General features: G+C 48.0%; 1 protein-coding gene across 1 annotated transcript in view; it reads left to right on the top strand.

The window, feature by feature from the left end:
* PIK3CG (phosphatidylinositol-4,5-bisphosphate 3-kinase catalytic subunit gamma) overlaps positions 1-23,847 on the top strand; it is a 142,954-nt gene that overhangs the window by 98,290 nt on the left and 20,817 nt on the right. The window contains exon 8 of the mRNA XM_078680336.1: positions 8,895-9,025. Coding sequence (XP_078536462.1) covers positions 8,895-9,025 — 131 coding nt within the window. The remainder of the gene's footprint in view (positions 1-8,894; positions 9,026-23,847) is intronic.

Here is a 23,847-nt window from a genome sequence, read left to right as displayed (position 1 = left end):
TCTCCCCCTCGCTTCCCTTCAAGGATGCAGAGCTCCGGATCCCTTGAAAGACAACTTCCAGCACCTTGAAGACGCGGGTCACTCTCGCCACACTGGCACCCCCCACCTCTCAGCGGGTACCCCCGGCACCCTCTTACCTTGGAGATCTGCTTCAGGGCATAGGCAGCGTGGCAGTAGCCGGGTCTCCTCTGCAGGTCCGGGTTGACAGTCGGCAACTGCACATGCACTTCCGAGCGGGAGGGGGGAAGCGGGAGGGGGGCGGGAATGGACCCGAGCCGAGCTCCAGAAACTAATCACTTTCACACGGGGAGGGGGGCGGAACGGACACACGGGGAGGGAACGGCACAGACGACATGAGACGCGGGAGGTGGGCGGGGGGGCTCACGGACAGCAGGAGGGGGGAGGGAACGGCAGCACTCACCTCGACTTCCTCCAGCGGTGGTCGGCCGCGTAATGGGAAAAACAAACACATTTTTTAAAAAACGTAACTCCGCCCACCGCCGCGATGACGACATCGCAGAGGCGGAGAGGGAAAAAATCTCGGGAACACCCCCGAATCTGGTCCGGGATTGACGGACAGATCCGGCTCCCAATGGCTAGCCTCCATTTATGGAGCTAGCCAATGGGAGGAGGGGGCGAGGAGGGGGCGGATACCCGACCCCACAGAGCAAAACATAAGATTTTGCTAGCGCATGCGTACTTCGTACGCATTGCCGAGGCAAAACCTAAAAAGGAAAAGCTCTGGTGCAAGCACCAGAGGTTCCTTTACAGCTCTCCCCAGTGTCAGCCAGTGCTGACAGGTGCACTCGGGAGGGAATGCAGGTTTTGGCACGGTGGCAGACACCAGAAATTAAATGGTTAAACTGGATTAAAAACAAAACAATCATCATGCTAAAAACACATCTTCCTATAAGGCAACACCCTTTGGATGCATTCAATGTGCACCAGTTGCTGTTCCTACCACATCCTTCAATGGTGACCCTGGCTCTTTCCACCTCTCAACTTGCACCTAAACTATAATCACTGTGACGTTGAAGCAGAATCTTGGTGAGTACATCATGTACATGTAGGAACCATATCAATGTTGAGCAGTTGAACCATTAATCTGTTGATGTAATAGAGGCCACACCTTCCCCAACCCTCCCGCAACTTGCCCACTGATGTTCCTCGTCATTTTTACCAGAAATACTTCATCTGACATGCTGAGAACCCTTTTTGTTAAAATGTCATGCCAGGCTAAACTGCCATGTCATGGCAGCCTGCTCAATAATCGTTTCTGTTTTGAAAAACTCAAAGACAGTAATATCTTTAGTTTACATAGGAAGAACAGAAGAAAATGCTTTGAAAGCCCCCCTCCTTCTAATGCACAGAAGCTTGCGGTTGATGGGGCATCAACTAAATGTTTCAGATGGAGCAAGCTGAAACTTTGTCATCAGGAACCAAGTGGATCCCAACTCTTAATACAGAGGGACACGACAGGTTTGGGCAGACTGGGGATCTGCTCGATTATGGCAGACACCGCAAACCTGCCATAACGTAATTGACCCATTTAGTGCTTTTTTTGGATTGCTTAATTACTATAGAATATTTTGCACTTTTTTGCTGGTTTCATTTTTAGTTTTTGCTTAGAGACAGCTTCAGCTGTTTCCCAGCTTTTTGTAATCAAAAACAATTCATAAAAAATACATCCAAATATACATACATTGAGGTGCTTTGGGTCAGCCCTCTTGAACCATATCTGTTCAAGTGTCACTCAAATGTTACTTCTACATGCCACACTGTACAGCATGCAGCAGTGGGTCCGCCCACTCCAGCCAATGGCTGGCTCACACTATATGTAATGGCATTTTCCCTGTTTGCATGTGCACATCCGTCTTAATAAGTGCACTTAATTGCTAGAGCTGGTGTGCTAATATTTTACTTGCCCAATATCTTTTTTTGTTTTCATTATCTTTTTTAACTTTGTGTAGTCTTCCTTGTTTTTGAACTATTTTTTTAGGTTACCATAATTCAAATGTATGTATGTGTTGTTTGTATGTCGGGAACTTAGCCAAAAGGCAGTGGAGCACAGTACATTGTCAAAGGCAGACTCAAATTCAGCGAGTAATATGAGAGGAAGCTGTGTTGTATGTGGTTAATGCAATGTGATGTAGTGTTCTTTACAGAGGCGAGCCTTCAACTCTTTCCTAAACTGGAGAATTTTTGATGTGGTCCCAGATCTTGGGTCTATATATGGAACAGGCCTGTTGTCTTGTTTTTCCTTTTGACACATCACTTTTTACTCTTTAGTGTGATGGTGTCCTAGTTGCGGGTATGCGAGAACCATCGGAGATGGTGAGGTTGCCTGCAAGATAAGCAGGTTGCTTGTTGTGATGGCTTGGTAATTGATGCAGCTGGTTTTGAAGATGGCGTATTTTGGCTAGGAGAGCGAATGGAGTTCTATCAGGATGGGGATGATTTGACCATATGTCAGTCAGGCCCTGGATGAAATGAGCTGTGGCATGTAAAATATCTTTAAGAGGTGCATGTGTGTGGTTTAGGAGGGTATGGAGTAGGGGATTACCACCATCTAGTGGCGAGGGTACAAGGCTTTGAACAGCCATTCTAAAGCCACTCTCTGGAAGAAACGGTTTGACTTTCTTTGAAAGAGAGAGCTGGTACCAACATGTCTTTGTGTTTTGGGGAATTTGTCTCTTAAGGGAGAGGTTGGTGTCCACGGTGAGTACAAGTGATTTGGCATTTGGTGAGAGTCGAGGTTCGAAGCTGTGAAGTTTCATGTTATTGGGCCAGGTTTATACCGTATCTTGTTTGTTGTTCTTGGCAAATAATAGGAATTCTGTCTTCATTGGGTTTAGCTTAAGTTAGGTGCAGGACATCCAGGTCTAGTTGATGAGCACGTAGTGTTTGAGGTGTTGGATGTCAGAAGCAGAGGAGATCTTCAAGCTGAGTTGTGTATCATCGGCTGATTGGCATAGTGGTGAACCTTGATGCTGCAGCCTGTGATTAGAGAAGCTTGCAGCTGCATGTAAAGGTTGAAGACGGCAGGAGAGAGTAGGGGACCTTGGGAACAGCACATGTGATAGGGATCTTAGTGACCTGGAGGTGCCAATGTGCACAAACAGGTGTCAGATGGACAGGTAGGAGGAGAGCTATTCAAAGCTGTAAGTACCTTTCTGAAATCAATAAGAATGATAGTTTCCTGAAATTAATGCATTAAAACTAAATTTTATATACCTGTTCTGAGTACACTAACTGGCTAAGAAGGATCATACTGTACTATTGTAACTATATGTGCTACTATTTCATTAATTTAAACTTTTTATTGCAAGGGGGCATGACCAAGATGGTGGTTGCTTAAGATGTGTCTTTCTGCTCCTCCGCCCTCCCATTGCAGTAGCTGCTGCAGCGTGAACTCTGGGGACTCTCTAGAGAAGACTCAGCTAGATCCTGAGATGCTGATGTGACACAGGTTGATACACCTAGTCTGCCCTGGACAGTGCGGCACGCATCGTGCCTTGCCTGTGTGGGCCTTGCTCACTAAAGATGGCGGCCGCAGTGCCCAGGACACTGCACTCAGAGCATTTGAACAGGGAGAGCACTACTCCACATGTAATTTGCCTTTACACTGTGTTAAGTTAGCATGAGCTTATTAGAAGTTTAAACGCCATTTTTCCTCTCTGCTGCTTTTGCACATGGCACACAATATTATAAATGTTTAGAGTCTAGCAGAATATTTTGCTTCACACGAGATTAATATGTTTTCCTATAGTATCAGCCTTGCCTGGTAAGCTATGTCTGAACAGTGAGTGCCGAGGCCTTCAAGGTTATTTCAACACATTGGTTGTTCGGTCTGATCAGCGCACGTCCTAGACATAACACATATGCAGTTGTGGCCACCTCTTATTTTGGCGCGTTTAATAATGCACTGCGCAGAGCATGAACACACAGTTGGAGAACATTTGCATGCAGAGAGCTGGTGTAGAAAATGATGTGATACCTTTCTACTAGGACCAGAGGTATGGGGCCGCCCTTGTAATCCCAAAGAGACCTTCTGTAGATATAATATAATATACTAGCAAGGGAAGGTAAGACTGAGGTGCAAGTTAGCCTTCTTCCCTTTAGCATTTTAACATACTTTCTCCCTTTGTATTTTATGGAAAAGTAACTATGCTGATAACCTTGTTGCTTATAATATGTTTGCTTGGATTAGCTAAGATACTGTGCCTGAGAACACAGCATAGAAATAAATATTTCAAACTTGCACGGGTCTTCATTTACTCCTCGTTTTGGACTGGTATGATAGTATAATGAAAGAGTGTTCGTGTGTTCCACGTTACCTAAGGTATTCTAAGTTCATGTTCTGGGTTGTCTAATCATTGGGGGTATGGAAGAACCAATGAGACACTGATTGCTAGTCTGGTAGGGGATTTTGGATACTAAGGTGAGTTTTGGTACACCCTAATTTACTGAGGTTCCAAGTCTCTTCGCACAGTTCTGTGTAGGAGCAGAATCCCTGCGACACACAACTTTAAGAGAGATGACTGGTACTCCCAGTTCCATGGGGCATTCCACTCTGAGATAAGCCATACCCTCCTAAGCCCTAGATTTGGACAGAGGTCCTGGAGCAGCTAGTTTGAAGAGTTGTTGTGAGAGGGCGCTTCCAGCCCTGGTATGGGCCCGAATGCTCTCCTTGATTGCAGACCCTTGATTGTGTCCAAGGACAGAGGGAGAGCACGCCCCCAATGGCATAGGTGGACACCTGGGCCTCTTGGCCCCTGGTGGATGACTGCAGAGATGGACTTTCATGGGTGATTGCCCCTCTGGTGGCCTGTAGAGGTCCGACATAGTCTTTCCTGCTAGCGGTGTCTTAGAGGGGCCTCCTCAATTGTATGGCTTTTTGCCTCGGACCAGCAGCGAGGGCAATGTGTCATGTGCCAGCCAGGTCTGGACCACTGGAGTGCTGAGGAAGATATCCTCCTGAAGTAGATGGTAGCCTTGCCAGTGGTTGTCCTGGCTGATGGGCCATTTGATATTTGATATTTGATATTTGAGGGGTATTTGTAGAGCGCAACGTTCGCTCCGGAGGGAGCATCTTGGCGCTAAGAAACCTAAATGAACCAGGCCAGGGGGTTAGATGGAAGCTTTGGAGTACTCGTCCGGAAGATTAAAAATCCATGTTTTTAGAAGCTTTCTAAAGGGCTTTTCCTGGGTTTGTTGTCTGAGATTTTTAGGGAGTTTGTTCCAGGCTTTAGATGCAAGGAAGCTGAGGGTTTTCTCACCCTTCGTTTTCAGGTTGTATTTAGGGAGAAGGATGAGGTTGTCATTGGTTGAGCGAAGGTGACGGCTGGGCGTGTAATGGGGAAAGCGCCTGGTGAGGTATTTGGGGCCTGTCTTGTTATAGGCGCGGAAGGCTATAATCAGGATTTTAAAAAGAATCCTTTTGTGAAGGGGGAGCCAGTGGAGTGAGTGAAGCGCTGCAGAGATGGAGGATCTGCGGGGTAAGCCCAGGACAAGGCGGGCAGCTGTGCGAAGTACACTCTGCAATTTAAGGAGGGTGCTCTTTTTGACTCCTGCAAGCAAGCCATTGCAGTAGTCCAGTCGCGAGATTATGAGTGCGACTGTCACCGTCTTTCTGGCATTGATGGGGAGAAAGTCGAAGAACTTTCTGAGGGATCTGATTGTTCCGAAGCATTTGCCTGCAATGGTTCTGGCATGCTGGTCAAAGGAGAGTTCAGAGTCGAAGATTATGCCGAGGTTCCTGGCTGACGACACCGTCTGGGGGGGGGCAACAGAATTATCTGGCCACCATAGTGCTGGACAGAAGGAGATATTTGTGCCAATCGGGAGGATCTCTGTTTTGCTTGAGTTGCATTTCAGATGGTTATTGTCCATCCATCGGAATACTTCGGTCAGGCAGAGTTTAAGGTTGAGTTCAGCTCTGGTCGATAGTTTGTCAAGCGGCACAATGAGTTGTGTGTCATCGGCATATGAAGTGACAGGTATGCCAAATGATTCTATCAAGTTAAGGAGGGGGATGAGGTATACATTAAAGAGGAGGGGGCTTAGGATAGAACCTTGCGGGACACCTGAGGGGACAGGTTTGTTTTTGGAGTGGAAAGGGCCCAGCGTGACGGCTTGGGAACGGTCCGAAAGAAAAGATGTGATCCAGGATAGGGCGGTGTCGGAGATTCCAATGTCCCTGAGTCTACTGATGAGAATGGAGTGGGAGACGGTGTCAAACGCCGCCGTTAGGTCGAGAAGGATAAGGATGCAATTCTTTCTCTGATCTTGTAGAGTTTTTGGAAAAAGTAACCCAGAGGAAGGCTCTAACACCAGGTACACAACACTTCGTTGGTGGATAGGAGGGTTGACCTGTAGGGGTGTCCCTCGACTCACAGAGGGGCCCAGAGGACCGTGCCGCATTGGAGTACCAAAAGAAGATGTAGGAATACTGTGACTTCTGATATGCAACAGACCCTTAGAGACTTATCAACTCCTGACCCGTGATCCTATCAGATGCACTTGGGGCATGCAGCTTTGCCATGAGATCCAGTGACTTCTGCCACCCTCTGGGTTTTCATTATCAAACTGCTTCGTAGAGTCCTCATGGGTTCCAAACGCCTTCACTGTCCATTCTGGGTAGAACCGTAGCACTTGGGGTGGGGTGGGCAGGACTCTCCACCCCCAGTGTTCTTGTTGATCCATCTGAAAGACTGCTTCCTAAAGACTGCTCTGACCGCATGGCCTGTAGAGTTGACCCACTTTACCAAAGCAAGTGGGTTGACTGTCCCCCCATTGATCAGGCTTCAATAAAGGCAAGAATGGCCACAACCTCAGAGGTCTGCTGACATGCTTCGCTACCAATCCACCCAAGGAGAGCTTCACCTCGCCACCTAGCATGACCCAGAGGCTGAAATAGAAGAAAATGTGCTGCTCACTGAGCCTCTCTGTGGAGGCCCCTTATATGTATATTATTCCAGCAAGCCCGGTTTTTGATATCTTCATATTTGAAAATCAGGGTTTGTAAAAGCATTTACAGAATCTCCATTCTCTTTGTGAGCATGTTATCTGTAGTTTCTAGTGCTCCATCTTTACCTCTATGGCTAGGAATCTTGTGCCCACTAAGTCTACATCTGTCCTGAGAGTGCCTATTTTGGTGCTTAGCACAGAATTTAGATCAAATAGTCCTTTCATAAGGTCAGCTTTAATTTTCTCTCTCAATTTGCATTTGACTGCCTGTAATCTAGATAAGAGATCTGCTTTAGTGAACGCCATGTTGTCCTTGAGGGAAGGGTTGAGTTGCTTTCTGTCTACATGGTGAGCATCCATGTTGCCTTCTATGCTCGAGATCATTTCCTGTGCTTGCGTCTTAGGAAGCATGTAAATTCAAGACTTTCTACCTGATTCCATCAAATGTGTCTTTCCCAGTGGGTCTATGATGGGGGAAAGCCAATTACTTTGTGATTTATATAATGACTTTGTCTAAAATATGTTACCCTTTAGGCTACTCTCCACTCAGGATGAAGTCTGGTGTTCATTTTATATTTTCAATCTTATTGCCCTCCACTTCACTTCATATTCCCCTAATAACAATGTAGGCGGTCGGAAGTCAAACCAGCCAGTCATTTTGTCTGGCTTCCGACAGGCTCAGCGGGCCTGTCGGCTAGTCAAAACCAGCACATAATCCCTTAGGGACGGCGTTTCCGCCATCGGAATTACGATGTCTGTTTCCCACAGGTTTTTCATGTCGGGCTTTCCAGAAATGAAAAGCCTGTTGGAAAGCGACTTTGGGAGCCCCTAGCAGGTCTCTGGTTGGGGGCACTTTTGGTGCCCCCTGTAAATCCCTGCAACGTATGGCAGGCACCATGATGTACCTGACACATATTGCAGGGATTTACATAAACTCCCATTTCTCTGTGGGAGCTTGTGCTGCGGGCGGAATAATCTTTATTAGGTGGTCAGAACCGCCGACCTACGATTGGTCGGTTCCAACACCAAAACGCTCCGCCCAACATCGTAATAAGGCCCTAAGTGTATCCATAAAAATAAATCAAAATAAAGCATATAATTAGTACCTTTAACCTAATCGAAATTCTAACTTTAGTCCTTAACGTTTATCAGTCCAACCCTAAATCAAATCAAATCAAATTAAATTACATTGTATTATTAATGATAAACTAATCCTAATGCTAACTCTAGCCCTAAATTATTAAAATGTAATTCAATGCAAATTCAACTAATAATTTTAACCTAGCCCTGCTATTACCTTTTGATTAAATTACATCTTATTTAAATAATTATATCCCCAACTTTACCCTTAATCAATTTAAATTAAATTCAACCTAGCACATGACATACATTCAATTACCTTGAAAGTAAATTAAATACTCTTTAACGTCCCTCCCCTCTAAGTCGTTGTCTTGTTTATAATTGTCCCTGCTGTACCTGTAACATCACAGAACCATCTAGTACAGTGCACACTAAAGATGTCCTTCCTACATCTTTTAAACAGGGAAAATGCAAGCTAGAATACATTTCACAATTTTCACATCCCTGAAAAAGGTTTCAATCTCTCACGCTCTAAACCATGGGCACAGGGACATTTTTTTTAAGCAACAACTCATATGCCCAGGGACGGAAAGTAATCGAAAGTAAATAAACATTTATTGATGTGAGGAAGACTAGGATTAGGATCACTTGCCCAACCTGTGGGCTATTGTCCTAGACCACAATGGATGTTAGTGAAAAGGTTAATCTGTTCAAACGTCTCAGACAGAAGCCCCCCTGGAGGAAAAGTACCAGAAATGAGTTTGTACAAGTGTTTTCATCATTCTGTTTCATATAATTTCAAGATTACGCTGACCTGTAAATAATATGCACCACTTTCTTTTTAGGAATGATTGAGATAGTTAAGGATGCCACGACTATTGCCCAGATACAACAAAGCACAGTGGGCAACACCGGTGCATTCAAGGATGAAGTGCTGAACCAGTGGCTGAAGGAAAAGTGCCCAATCGAAGATAAGGTTCGTGTTTACTTGATAGTCCCAACATATGAATTAATAAAATTTGCTGTTGAAAATATTCATATTTTTGGTAATTGGAGACCGACAGTGGCCTCAAGTGCTACTTAGCATTTTTTAAATATATTTCAAAAATATTTATTTATTTAGTAAAAAATGTTATGCTGCATTTTGCATCAGTCTTCACTCTATACATGGATTCACATTCACTCCAGTTATTTATGAAATATGCATGCCCCACGTTGATAAAAAAAGGAGTGTGGAATTCATATTATCTAAACCTAAGGACATGTTATTCAAAGTCAGGAACAACAAATCTGAGTATTCACCTGGTCACCTGATCTACAGTACAAGTCCTTTGAATTCCAGTTTAAGGCCCCGCTATATGTATAGTATATTCTACTTGCGGTTTTTTAGCCGTTTTCTCATACATTTCAGATATTCATAGGACCGACTGACTTGCGCATTTTTACCTGGATCGAGTGATGCTGCGTTGGAATTATTACCGACATTCCGATCAAGCAACACTGCAGATCCAATTCCCAGACGCCTTACTCTTATCACCTTGGATTCAACTGTATATTTTGACTTGAGCCTAACCGGTTTAGAATTATCACCGACATAAGGCATTGGGCAACTTCCCTAAGCCCTGAAGAGTCGTGGGGTTACTTTTCCCCGACGAAACACATGTCGGCTGGTTGCGTTTTCCATCAGAATAAAGAAATTACTACATCACCCAAGAATTCTGTACAAATTGCTTCAAATGATATTTGCATGTCTTGTGGAAAATATGTATGTGTGCACTGGATTTAGCTATCCCTATCTCTAACAGATCTTGCCAACATACTCAACTCCCTCAAATCCACTTCTTATGAAGATGAGGCCTTACACTCATCCTTCACAAAGGCTAACTCAGGGGATCCTCTGTCATCCCCTCTCACTATTGTCAATGCCTCCCTTGCTCAATACTTCTTCCCAGAAGCTCTTAAGACAGGCCACTCTAACGAAACCTACCTGATACCAATCTGCAAGCTCATTGAAAAAGCAGTGAGTGTTCCTCTCCAAGATCACATTAATTTTAAGCATCTCCTGCACGACTGCCAGTCTGGCCTCAGATCAATTGCAGCATGGAGACAGCTACCTTCCCCACTGATGACAAGGACCTCTTGACCATAGATAAAAATAACTTCTGCTTCTTGATTTTGCTGCTTTCAACACCGTCAGCCATCCCATCCTAATACGCACCCTGAAGTCTCTAATGGGATTTACTGATAGGGCCTTGGTACTGCTTCTACCTTTCCAGCCATTTCCACTATGTTCACATGGGCACCTGCAAGTCACAACAAAGCCCTATCACCCGCAAAATGCCCCAAGGTTTCATTCTACCCCCTATCATCTTCAACCTCTACATGGAGCTGCTTGGTGCTCTACTCATAGATAACAACATCAATATTCACCAAGATGCTGATGATGCACAACTCTACTTCTGTTTCAGCCATCCAGTGCCTCAAACACAGACCTGGTTGTCCAGTGGCTACCTCAAGCTCAACTCAAGAAAGACAAAATTCCTGTTATTTGACAGCAACAAAAAACAATGCCTACACAGCACAATTATTTGAATCTTGACTGCTTTAAACTCCAACTTTCACCCAGTGCCAAGTCATTTGAATTCACCCAGGAAACCAACCTCATCCTCAAGGAACAAATTGCCAAAAACCACAAAACCGGTCTGGTACCAGCTCTCTCTTCTAAAGAAAGTGAACCTGGTTTTTCCAGTAAGCAACTTCAGAACTGCTATTCATCGAGCTCTCATACTCTTGCATCTGGATGGTGGTAACGCCCTGCTCCATGGCCTTTCAATTGTCACACCAGCAGGTTTTAAGAACATACTACATGCAACAGCAGCTATCATCCTGGACCTGAAGTAATATGATTACATCACCCCCATACTGATGAAACTCCATTGGTTCTCCTAGCCGGCCCACACCATCTTGAAAACCAGCTGCATCATTTATAAAACTATCATAATCAACACCTTATCGTGAAGACAAACTTACATCTCTGGTGGTTCTCATGACACCTGCAGCCAGGACACCATTAGACCACAGACCAAGAAGTTTAAAAAAGAATAAGGCAGCAGGCCTTTTCCATCTAGGCACCCTCCATCTGTAACACCATTCCTCTATCCATCAGGACAATCCCAATGCTGCTCCAATTTAGAAAGCATTAGAAGACTCACTTCCTTAAAGAACATTACATATCAATAGCTTAACTGTCCATAAACCAACTACCTCTCCTGTCATTCATTTACTTTATACTTGCCTTTGCCCCAGTACAGAGCTCTGCTGCCTTTAGGCTAGGGTTGCAATATATAAATACCATAATGCATAAATAACATCTACATACACAAATATATACATACACACAGAGGGTGTTCTTGAGCGTGTAGAACAAGAACAGGGATGGTAAGAGGATTCATTTGCAATCTATAAAGTAGATTGTGCTCTAGAAGTGGATGGTAACATGATCAAGGTTTGTGTGAATACAGGATCATTGTATATCATAATACAAAGAAAGTCGATCTGAGGGAAATGGGAGTGAAAGTTAAACTTGTAGGGTGCAAGCGGAGGAGCCATTGCCATCCTTATCCCACCCAGCCTGAACGGGGCTCCGTTCACGCCCTTTCTCCCGCTCCCCACGACTCGCTGTGCCTACCACACGGGTACACCACCGATCCGGCGATCTCCTCCTTCCTTCAACCTCACACTCACGTACCCGACCTCCTGGTCCCCGGAACCACTTCCTTCATTCGGCAAACTGGTCCTGATGAAAAACGAAGCACCCTGATAGGTTCTCACAATTTTAAAACAAACACAGCAGGATCACAGTCAACACAATGGAGCGTACACTATGAAACAAACAAAACTTACTGTCTTTGATAATAATTCTTCATATACTTTTTTTTACAGAATTGTTCAATTGTGTGGTCCCTTAAATCCCAAATCATTTTTGCGTACCACTAAGGGATGAAATCCTTACCATAAATCTCTCCTATGGATTGATCTCAAATTACACAAGCAGGCGCATAACCCTTCAGCTCCATCTTTCTGGCTCTCCCACATGGCGTTAGCACCCTCTGGACGTTCCAGTCATTGCGCACCCACCCGCAAGCAGCTGTTCCTCGTCTGCACTCCGCCTCACATTGTCTCTTCCGTTTGTGACTGGGGCTGAGTGTGGGAAATCCTTGGAAGCTTAAGACCCATCCATTCACGTGCAGATTGAGAGGGGTCCTAGGTATGCGGGAAAGTGTACAGGGAGAAGCAGACCATGTGGTTTAATGTGTGACCACATTAAAAGTTGACACCTCTTATGTCATTGAAATTGATGTGTGTGTGGACTTGGGTGACTGTTGGATTGCATTTCAACGGCTAAACGTTCTAATAATAGGTCAATACCAATCTAGATAAATATAGGATGTGGAACACCGACTCCAAGCACATGCTTGTGGTAACTATACACGCAGAAGAGTATTTTTATAAATCTTAATTCCACATCTAAGCGCTGTCATGATATTGTGGATTCAATCAATATTGTTCCAGACAGTTGATATTAAACAATAGTATGGTGACCAGTCAGTCAGCCACTTATTTTGGTAATAGGATACCTGTTTCTACTTGAGAATCAAGAACAGGCCCATGAAGATTGTTTAGGCAGACTCTTCTCGGGTGACACCAGCCTTATTATCAGACACGTATTTCCATCATGTATTGTGTGCTCACAGGGGCTTCTCTGCTGGGCTACTGTTCCTTTAAGAGGATCATGTTAGCTAACAACTCACAGCAGGGCCGCCGTAATGTTGCTTGGACAGTTTACTCTTCTCTGATGTGCTGCTTTGCTTTCTCTGTAATCGACATGATTTTGGTACAGGTTCTAAAGTACCGCATGCAGGCTCAAAGGACTTCAGCCCCTGTGTTTGGCTGCCTGGACCCCGGCACACACAAAGCTGCACCTGAGCACTTCACAAATATTTAAAAGACCATTTGCTGGTTAATGAGTGTAGAAGCCGGCGTTCCCACGTGCACCGTTGTCAAGTGCGCGACCCGGACCCCCCGCTCCCAGGTTATGCCAAGAAAGGACACGGTATGAGAAAGCCCTGCTCACTCCCTTAGTAGCTTGACACAAGCAGCCAGGCTTGTCTCCAAGGCACGAGTGTTCAGTATGTGCAACCACACCCACAGCAATCCCAATGATGTCATCACAAATGGACTCCACACGAGTTTGTATAAAACGAGTATACTTTATATAAAAAGATATACGAAATGACAAACACGATACAACTCCCACATATATACACTGGGTAATATTGTTTCCGGTGGGCTGGGCAGTCCTAATCCCCAACCACCGCTTCTAACCAACAGTTACGCTGACTTTTAACCGTTCTCAACAGGTTAGGTACGTCGAATCACTAGATTCACACACGTTGCAAAATACAAGGAATGCTGCACTACTTAATGATGGGTTCCTGTACAGTGCCACTGGGAAACAATGCAATGCGTAGCGTCAAGATCATGCACCGAGTCAACACAAGATAATGCAACTCAGTTTGCTACCAACATGCCCTGTTCAAAGAAGGAATACAGAAATGTGTCATGCTGCAATTACGTACAGTGAATAGGAAAACAATGCAATGCATATCACCACCAGCATGCCCTGTGCAAGGAAGGAATAAGGTAATGCGTCACAGTGCAATTCAGTACAGTGCAGTAAACAACCAATGCAGTGCGCTACGCTATGATCCTGTATCCTGTAAGAGAAACATAACGTAGTGCGTAGCACACTAACCCCTGAGTTCGTTAAGCACCTCTAGTGTCATCCGTTGTCCAATAGTTCGATAGTTTGTTAGCAGCAAATATGCAAAGTGTTGTATGTAGAAGTTGTGTGACCAGTTGCCCCCAACACGGATCAACGATGACACCCAAGTTCCACTTCAGACCCTGGCCCCTGTACTGCCCCGTCCTGGACTAGCACGGACCGCTGCTCGGCGCACTCGGGCCTGTAGTTCAGCTCCTGCAGGGCTGCCGGTCCAGGCCGCCAACGTTCAGCACAAACTCCTTCCACGAAGCCTTCCACATGACGCTGATGCTACCTCACGTTGCCTTCGAGGGCCCGATCACTTGGCCCTCCTCTCCAGCGCTGTTAGGACTTCTTCTCTCCCTAGTGCTCACCGCTCCCTGGTACTCCTCACCAGCACCTCCGGTGGCACCTTCGACATGCACCATCGGCGTTTCCACAACTCACTCTGTCTCCTAGTGCACACGGTCTTCAGGCACTCTCCACTAACGCCCGGGTCGCACCACGACACGCCCACTGCGCGTCTGAGTTTCACCTCTCCTCCTGGTGCACACAAAGTACCAGGCGCTCTCCACTAATGCCCTAACTGCAACACAACACGCCGACCCGCGTGTCGGAGACTCACTCCTTCTTAGTGCCCACGAAGTCCCGGCACTCTTCACTAGTGCCTGGACTGCACTGCAACATGCACCCCCTGCACATCCGGAATCTCGGCTCTCTTCCACGAGGCCCACAATCCACAGGTGCTCCAACACCTGTAGCCGCACTAAGACATGCTCCCTGCACGTCAGAGTCTTGATTCGCTCCGGGTGCCCACGATCACCTTAGGCACCCCTTCAGAGGTCTCAGGCTGCCACGACATGGTCCCACCACCGTGCAACTTGAGACTTCATGGTAACTTTTATGTTCCTGAGTTTCCAAACAGGGCTCCAGCTCACTTCGGGCCCTTGGGGTACAGGACACAGCACACAGCAAAGTCCTGCTCAGGAAGAAGGGGGGACAGAACCCACTGCAGCGCCCCTTCAGTCTCTCTTCGGTCAAGGGCTACAAACTGCCCACAAGCCCCAGATCACGAAGCAAGGGTCAAGTGTCTCCCTTAGCCTATTCAGCAACTCTTCCTGAGGCAGAGGTTTTCTTCCCGATCGCGGACAGGTCAAAGCCGCCAGAGACTCGACCAGTCCACGGCGTCTTCAAAGTGCTCCCAGCACTTCTCTGAACGATACCGAGACCGTTCTCGATGACATCATCAACATAACCAAAGTCTTGGGGTTACAGTTCTTCCACTTATATCCCTCATTGTCTTTGAAGGTACCTTGTGCTCAGGGGTCCCCGACCCCTCCCTAAATCAGTCTTTTTTTTTTTTCTTTTTTTGGTTAAAAACTTTTATTGAGCAACAAAATCATGCGTACAGAGATGGGCCTACAACCACACGGGCTGGCCGCTAAGATCGGAGCATAACACGGTATAAAACAGTGGTCGCCACTCTGGCGGTCAGGCACAATCCGGATACAAAATGTCGCCCACAATATGGAACAGGATAAGATATTTTTCTTATTTTAAAGCACACCAAAAACAACAAACAACAAAAACAAGGCGAAGGAGCAATACACAGAGAGTCAGCCCTGGAGGGGGGGGAAACGTCACTAAGCAGGAATACAAAGTCACAATCAGTAGGCTAAGTCAAGGCGGGGGGACAGCGGGGAGGGCAATCAAACCAAAGGACAGTATACAAAAGTTCAGGAACGCCAATCTAGGGTGACAAGGGAATATCAGGGGCCTCCACCAGGGGAGGAGCACAAATACATCAAACCAAAGGACAGTATACAAAAGTTCAGGAACGCCAACCTAGGGTGACAAGGGAACATCAGGGGCCTCCACCAGGGGAGGAGCACAAATATCCCCGCGATAGGCATTCCACTGACACCAGATCTTCGTCCATGCCCTAGGTCTGCCCCTGGCTGTGTAGACAGTCTTTTCGCGGAACATAGACCAGTCCATGTTTTCTTCCCACACGGAGACAGTGGGGGGCCTGTGCGAGCCCCAAAGTTGCGCTATGTCCCGTTTCGCCACCATATACCCCAGGGTCGGCCACCTGGTTTGGGCCACCGAACAATCGGTAGGTTCCCAAACATTCAACAAACATCTCCTTGCCTCCGGCACCAGGGCAATTCCAGTCACAGCAGCCATCACCGCAAGTACCCCCGTCCAATAGGCATCCACCCTCGGACACTCCCAAAGAATGTGAAGAAACGTGGCACTCATCCCACACCCACGCTTGCAGAGGCCATCCGGGGAAAAACCCATCACAACCAAACGAGGACCAGTAACATACACCCGGTGGAGGATCTTGAGCTGAACAAGACGGAGACGGGCCGGAATGGCGACCTCTTTCGGAGAAGATAGCGCCAATTGCCAATCCTCGTCATCCAATTCCAGCCCGTCGCCGACCCATGCCTCCCGAAGTCGAACGAGCAAGTCCGTGCGATTGTGAATAAGCTTCTTATAAATCAAGGAGATAGTGCTATCAGGGATATGACCGTCCAGGATAAGATCTTCGAGGGGGGAGGACTCGGGGACAGCGGTACCGGAAGGCAGAACAGAAGTGAGGGCATGACGGACCTGTAAATATCTAAAAAATTCCCTATCACTCAGGTCATAATCATTCCGAAGGGCCTCGAAGGACTTCACCGTTCCATTCGCACACACGTCACCCACTCTACAGATCCCAATCAGTCCCAGCGGTCAAACCCCTTCGTTGTCCACAGACATCCCAAAAGCTCAGACGCGAAAAGCGGAGTCGCCAGCGTCAATCGTTCATCCCACCCTAAGCTCACATTCGCAGCGCGCCACACACGAACCGCGATCCTAGTCGGTCCCGTAAGGTGGAGCCCAGACGACCTAGAGTAAAGCGCTCTATTAAAGTCACCACCCGGTAGCTGGAGTCTGTCCATTTCAAAGGCCGGATCCGGACCCGGGGAATACATCGAATGGTTAACCACATCGATGCTATGCATTTTCCCGCTGTGTGCTGGAATCAACAAAAACACATGTTACATGACGAGCTGGGCTCGTCATGAGCGTAGCAGGAGGCTACCTCATGACGAGCCCAGCTCGTCATGAGTGTGGAAGGGGTTAATGGCAGACAGTTGCGTAGCCCAATAATATCTCCTGATATCAGGAAGTGCTATGCCCCCGTCATACCAAGGGATGGTGAGCTTCGCAAGTGCAAGACGTGGGCGCCCGTCCCAAATCAGTTGCCTTTGTAGACTCTCGACCTCTCGGAAATAAGTAGCGGGGATATCGTCATAGCAATTCTGGAGCGCGTAAAGGAATCGCGGCAAGGACATCATCTTGAAAAGGGCGGCCCTGCCCAGCGGCGACAAGGGTAATTTACGCCAGCGAGCCACGTCCAGCCTCAGTCTATGCAGCGGGGGAAGGAGATTACGTTCAAATCTGAGCGACGAATCCAATGTAATAAAAAACCCCAAGTATTTGAAACCGGACTGAACAACCTGGATGGGAAATCTATTCGGCAACGGGGGCAGATCACCCGAAATAGCATAGACGCAGGATTTAGCCCAGTTTATAATCAAACCAGAATTCTTACCAAACGAGGCGAGAACGTCAAACAGGACATTCAAAGATTTACGCGGGGAAGTAAGATAAAGAAGAATGTCGTCCGCATAAAGCGAAACACGGTCCTCAAAATCTGGGGACCAACGTATACCCTTGAGAGAAGGTTCCCAGCGAATCCACGCAGCTAGCGGCTCTAACGCGAGAGCAAAAAGTAGTGGAGACAAGGGGCACCCCTGTCTGGTCCCCCTACCAAGGGGAAAGGGAGCCGACACTCGACCGTTAACCACGACCTGTGCCAGGGGGTCGGTATACAGCAGCTTCACCCACCCGATGAACCCCGGGCCAAAACCAAACTTCTCAAGAGCCGCCCAAAGGTAGGGCCACTCTATCGTGTCGAAGGCCATCGAGGCATCCAACGAAGCCAAAATGGCCGGCTCCGTCAGAAGCCCCGCCCTCGTGATGGCTCCATGAAGGCGACGCAGATTAAGAGCTGTGTTACGGTGCGGGATAAATCCGGATTGGTCCGGATGAATCAAGTCACTAATGACCGTTAGGAGGCGAGTAGCCAGGACCTTGGCAAGAACCTTAGGCTCGACATTCAACAGGGAGATGGGTCTATATGACGAACAAAGATCCCGGGGCTTACCATCTTTAGGAATTACCACAATCGTGGCCAGACGCTGGTCATAAGGGAGAGCACCCCGCTCACGGGACTCCGAAAACATTGTTCGAAGATAGGGCGCAATCTGGTCAGGGCGCAGTTTGTATAACTTGATTGGCAAACCGTTCGGGCCCAAAGCCTTGCCCGAACGGAGAGAGCGAATAGCAGTCGCGATTTCGTCCGTAGAGAACGGGGCCTCCATGGAGGACCGCTCCAAGTCGGAGAGGCAGGGCAAAGTTATGTCGCGCAGCAAGAGGCGAGAGTCGTCTTCATCCCTTACCGACACTGGGGAGTAAACCGCACGAAAGTAGTCCGCAAAACATTCCACTATTCCAACCGGGTCCGTCACCCGCACACCATTCAAAGTCTGAATCACAGGCACCACTCGATTCGCCCTCTCTTTCTTGTCCAACCAGGCAAGTAACTTACCCGCTTTGTCCCCAACATCATACAGACGACCCTGTTGCTCCCTAAACATCATTTTGGCCGCATCTGTGACCAGAGACTTATAGGCAAATTGCTTCAGACCCAGGGCATGGAGTTTGGCACGAGTGACACCCGATTCCAGGTCAGCTTCCATCTCAAGTATTTCCATCTCAAGATCCACCACCTCCCGATTCCTTGCCTTTTTGGTTTCAGCAATAAGGGACAGGGCCTGCCCACGAATTACTGTCTTAAAAGCCTCCCATAGGGACACAGCAGAAGAGACAGACCCCTCGTTATCCAGAAAGTAATTGTCCAGGCACGTAATCAATTGACCACGGGTCTCAGGGGAGGCCAGGTACCAAGGGTTGATAGGAGCCACCCGGCCCGCCGCCTCCACCCCCACATCAAAACAGAGCCAGAGCGGAGAATGGTCCGAGATGCCCCGGGGGAGGTGCCTAATCTCCCGGACAGCCGACGACTGTTCAGCTGGCATGAGGAAGTAATCTAATCTAGACAAACTCCCATGGGCCCCAGAGTGGAAAGTATACTGAAGTTGAGTGGGGTGCATAAGTCTCCAGCAGGCCACCAAACCAAAGGTATCCAAAAAGCCACCCAGCCATAAATGGGTCGAAGGAATATCCCTAGGGGGGTAACGATCACTCAGACCAGAGAGAACAGAATTAAAGTCACCAGCCATGAAAAGAGCACCATCAGGGAGTCCCAACAAAACTCGGCCCAAATCAGAGAAGGTAGAGGTCTGCAGGCCAGGGGGCACATAGACGGTGAACAGGGAAAGGGTCTTGCCCTCATATCGCCCACGAGGACGGCATAGCGCCCCCGATCATCGAGGATCACATCATCTATCGCAAGGGGAAGAGAAGCCCGGACAAGGATGCCCACCCCCCTAGAACCCATTGTAAACCCTGAGTGCGCAACAAGACGATAGCCCCACCTATTCATCGCACGACAAGTATTGCCCACTAGGTGTGTCTCCTGCAGAAAGACAATATCGGGAGACAAACGTCGCAGGCATCGCAATACCACCCCTCGCTTTATACGATCCCCTAGACCATTGACATTCCATGAAATAAACCTCAACCCGCTACCCCCCATCCCACGAAGTAATGCAGAAACCACCCCCCAATGAGCATGACACTGAAAGTACAAATAGCAAAATAGAATCGCCTTGAAAAAACAAAACACAAACTACAAACGCCCCAACAACCCCCCCCCCCCAACACCCCAGGAAACACCCCCGACCCTGCACCCCTGCAGTAGACAAAAAAGCCACCCCAACATGCAGTGTGCCTGTCGCCCAAAAACCCCCATTCTACAAAAAGACCCCGGAGGAGGAAAAGGCCCTGTCCCACCCGCCACCCCGACAGAAATAAGGGGAGAAGAGAGTACACAGAAAACAGATCACTCAAGTACAGAACCCGGGAAGAAATTACATGATACGGAAACCGGGGCCCAGATAACAAGTTCAACTCTCCACGCCACCCTCGGCACCACCCGGGTGCTCGGTGGGATCAGCGAAATTAGGCCGGTCCGGCAGAGAGTCCAGCCAGTCATTTACCGAATCAGGTCGATCAAAGAAAAGGGTCCGTTCATTGTACTCCACTCGCAGCCTGGTAGGAAAAAGCATGGCGTATCGCAGACCCAGGTCCCGAAGACGCTTCTTGACTCCACGGAAGCCCATTCGCTGCCTCTGCACCAGCTGTGAGAAGTCCGGATAGAAGTTCACCGTGGCATTTTCGAAGGCCACCGGGCCCTTAGCTCTCGAGGCCTGCAGGATAGCGTCTCGGTCCCTATAGTAAAAAAGTTTTGCGACAATGGGCCTCGGCGGGGCGCCCGGCTTGCCCTGGCCACCGGGAACATGATGGGCACGTTCCACCGCAAAGAATTTGCTCAATCCGGATGGAGAAAGGTAGTTTTGTATCAAGTCCTCAACCAGGAGATCAACAGAATGCGGATCAGGATTTTCCGGGACACCAATAACACGTACATTACAACGCCGTGCCCTGTTTTCAAAATCCTCCAAGCGCTGAGTCATGAAATCGTTCACCTTTCTGAGGTTTCCGATCTCCGTCTGTATCTCCGAGACGTCGGCCGTGAGACTAGATGACTTGAGGTCCAATGACTTCACCTTCTCATTGGTTTTAGATAAGTCGGCCCGAATCAGGTTCACATCAATAGCCACAGTATCAATTTTGTGGGCCAGAGCTTCATACTGTTGGCCGATGGTTTCTCTCATACCCGAGATGGCGCCCATGATGTCCTGCAGGGACGGCTCCGCCGAAGCCTCCGAAGGGTGCCCCACTGCACTCTGGCCAGACAAGGCGGCACCGGGGGACACCTTCGACTGTGTGTACCGGTCCATGATATTAGACTGGACCGGGCCCCCGCGAAGGGGCGTCTTGGTCTTCCGCCGCTCTTGGTCCCCCCTGCCAGTCATATCGGAGACCGCGTCCCCACGGGACCCACGCGACCTGGTGAAAATGGCCACAGGAAGACAGGGCGCCGGAGCCAGAAGTCAGCAGCGAGGGCAAGACGAGGTGCGAACCGGCCCGGAGGGACACGAAGCAGACAAAAGGCTCAACTGCAATCTCGCGCCGCTGGACTCAGTACCGGCCAGACACCTCCGTTGGAAGACATAGCCTGAGTCAGAATCGAAACCGAAAGTTAAGAGGGGGACCCATGAGTCGAGTCCCCCTGCCGCTGTTGTTCAACTCCGACACGGCAACAGAGCCCCACCAAGACCCGGGCGCGCCACCAAGGCGGGCCCCGAAAGTTTGAGTCGATGTAGCTTCGGTGCCCCTTGTCCAATTCAAAATCCGAAAACAATATTAAGATCAGCCCAGGTTCCTCTCCATTAATCCTTGTGAGAAATCAGGATATGTTAAGGATATCATGCCGGGAGTGGCGGGGGTCCGGAGAGCGCTGTGCTCACGCGGCCATCACGGATGCCCGCCAAGCTCCTCCTCCCCTAAATCAGTCTTGTGTATCTCTCCCCCAGTGTCACCATCCTCTCTTTGTTACTGGAGGCCTAGATCTTTATTCACTCAGAGGGAGATGGGTCTATTGTTTCATAGCTCTGAACCAGGCCTCTTCACCTCGCAAAGCCTCTCCTTTTACCCGCTGCAGGTGCAGTGCAGCCTGGTGCTGTCTCCACACCTCCCTTGGGTCACGACCTCCCTCAGCCTTTCTCTCCTCTCCCAGATCCAAGCAAGCAAATTCACATTCTGCTGAGACACACAAAAAGGTCTAAAGCACAAGCTCGACTGTTTTCTTAAACAGCGGTTTCTGGACACACAGCGACAAAATCATCTACCCAAAAAGATGTGTTATGACGCTGTGAGTTCAGACATACCAAACTTCACTGTTCCATTTCCAATTCTGGGGAAACTAGGCTAACAATACTACACCCAGCCTCCTCCATTCTGTTCTATGGGCAGGATGGCCTTTCACCAGGGAAAATTAAATGGAGTATTTTCCACTGTCAGGGCCGAGCACCCACACTGACACAGGTCCTGCCTTTTACCTACACTGCATCCTGCCTAGGGGTTACCCAGGACGTACTACAGGGGTACCCCATTTGTATGCAAAAGGGAAAGTAAGGCCTGACAAGTGGTAGCACTTGTCAGGACAACATGCTAATTTAGCATAATGCGCCCAGGCCCTGCACTGAAGACCTGTGTTCCCTCTTTGCACATTTCTTTAGTACTAGCCCTGGCACACACAGTGCACATCACTTAGGGATCTTGCTAGTAAGGCAAACATATCAATCAGGGACAACCATACATCACTACAATTTATACAGAGAACATCTGTACTTGCACACTGATTAGCAGTGGCAAGTACCTACAGCATTTAACTTCACAGCTCTCTGTCAGGAAAACGTTCTAGGGGAAAAGCAAAAAGTTTAAGTGAACTTTAGCCAACAAGGCCAAGTCCAACAATGAGGCTTTGTTGTTTTTCACCCCTTCTTAAAGCCCCTGCATCTCCACTCTCCCTATTGCTGGAAGAATTACCCCCCCCCCCCCTGAAATTTTTTCTTAGCCCCCCCCCCCCCCCCGAAATGTGACTCTAGTTGCGCCTCTCACCATATGCAGCACCTGGAATGCTAACTGTGCACAACGCAGAGCTTTGCCACGTAGCTGCCCACTCTGACATCATAAAAGCACTTCCTTCCTCTCCGTGTGTGAAATCTGATTGTCATAGACCGCCCAGGGTGGTGACAGATCCCCATGCTGTGTGTGCCGCACACTCTCACCCCCTTACGCTTGGGAGTCTGCGTCGGACTCGGCACATGCTCCCAGTTGTGCAAAACAAACACATACTTATCTCTGCAACCTGGCCTGGTGCCTATGAAGCAGTGAGAGGGTTTCACCCTAGCACGCGTCACCTTATTGCTTTAAGTGTAAGTGCTGAAAGCAGGGATTTAAGTGGGGCGGGTCTCAGACCCGGTAGTATTTAAAAATGGACATTGATACGGGCCCCTTTCGGACCCTGGACTCATGTCCTCAACTTTACAGTCAAAATTACTGATAGATTTTTTTTAAAGTGTGTGTAAAAAAGGTTAAGGTAATCTATTTTGTTCCTATTTATATTTCACATACTTTCCTTAATATTGCATTTCCTAACAGTGTTCGCTATTTACAGACTGTTGTGCCACGATACGTTTTTCAGACAGCATATCGTTCTGGTAAGTGCATGCTTTGAATTGTAACACATCCGGATGATTCTAGGACAACAGCTGAGTTCAGGCTGAAGGCAGTGACTTTCACTCAATGCCTGTAGGTGGGTCAAAAAGGTGTTCAAGAACACCTTAGCTTCTCTGCAGCGAGCACAGAACAATGATCCGGTACGCCAGTTACATTTGTGATGCTCTGCAAATGTGTGGGCAAGGTGGCACTCTATGGAAATTATGGATTAAATGTTTAAGCCGCGCCCTGAAATGGGTAGGCCACACCCCTTTTAGGAACCTCTCACTTTTTTCTCCCACTAAAGCCCCATTTGAAAGTTATGTGTTGCTAACAGCACCACAGAATTATAGATGAGAAGAGCGCTGGCTTTGGTCTCATCTTCCCTGCGCAATAACGCATCCCACACGAGTTCGAAATATGACCTTTTATGACTTGTCATTGTATGTAAACCGAGATCTGTAAAGCGCTGCGTAGCTCTTTGGAGTTAACTATAGCATTGATGGGGTCTGTCTTTGTGAGCGCCCTTCCTTGTCCACAGCTGGTAATGTGTGAATGTCAATTGTGCAACATTCATCCGTGGAAATAACAATATGGAGAAAAGTCGT

Source organism: Lissotriton helveticus, chromosome 1_1, assembly GCF_964261635.1.
Source record: "Lissotriton helveticus chromosome 1_1, aLisHel1.1, whole genome shotgun sequence".
In the NCBI taxonomy this organism is placed as follows: Eukaryota; Metazoa; Chordata; class Amphibia; order Caudata; family Salamandridae; genus Lissotriton; species Lissotriton helveticus.
This window is presented reverse-complemented; position numbering and strand designations above follow the sequence as displayed.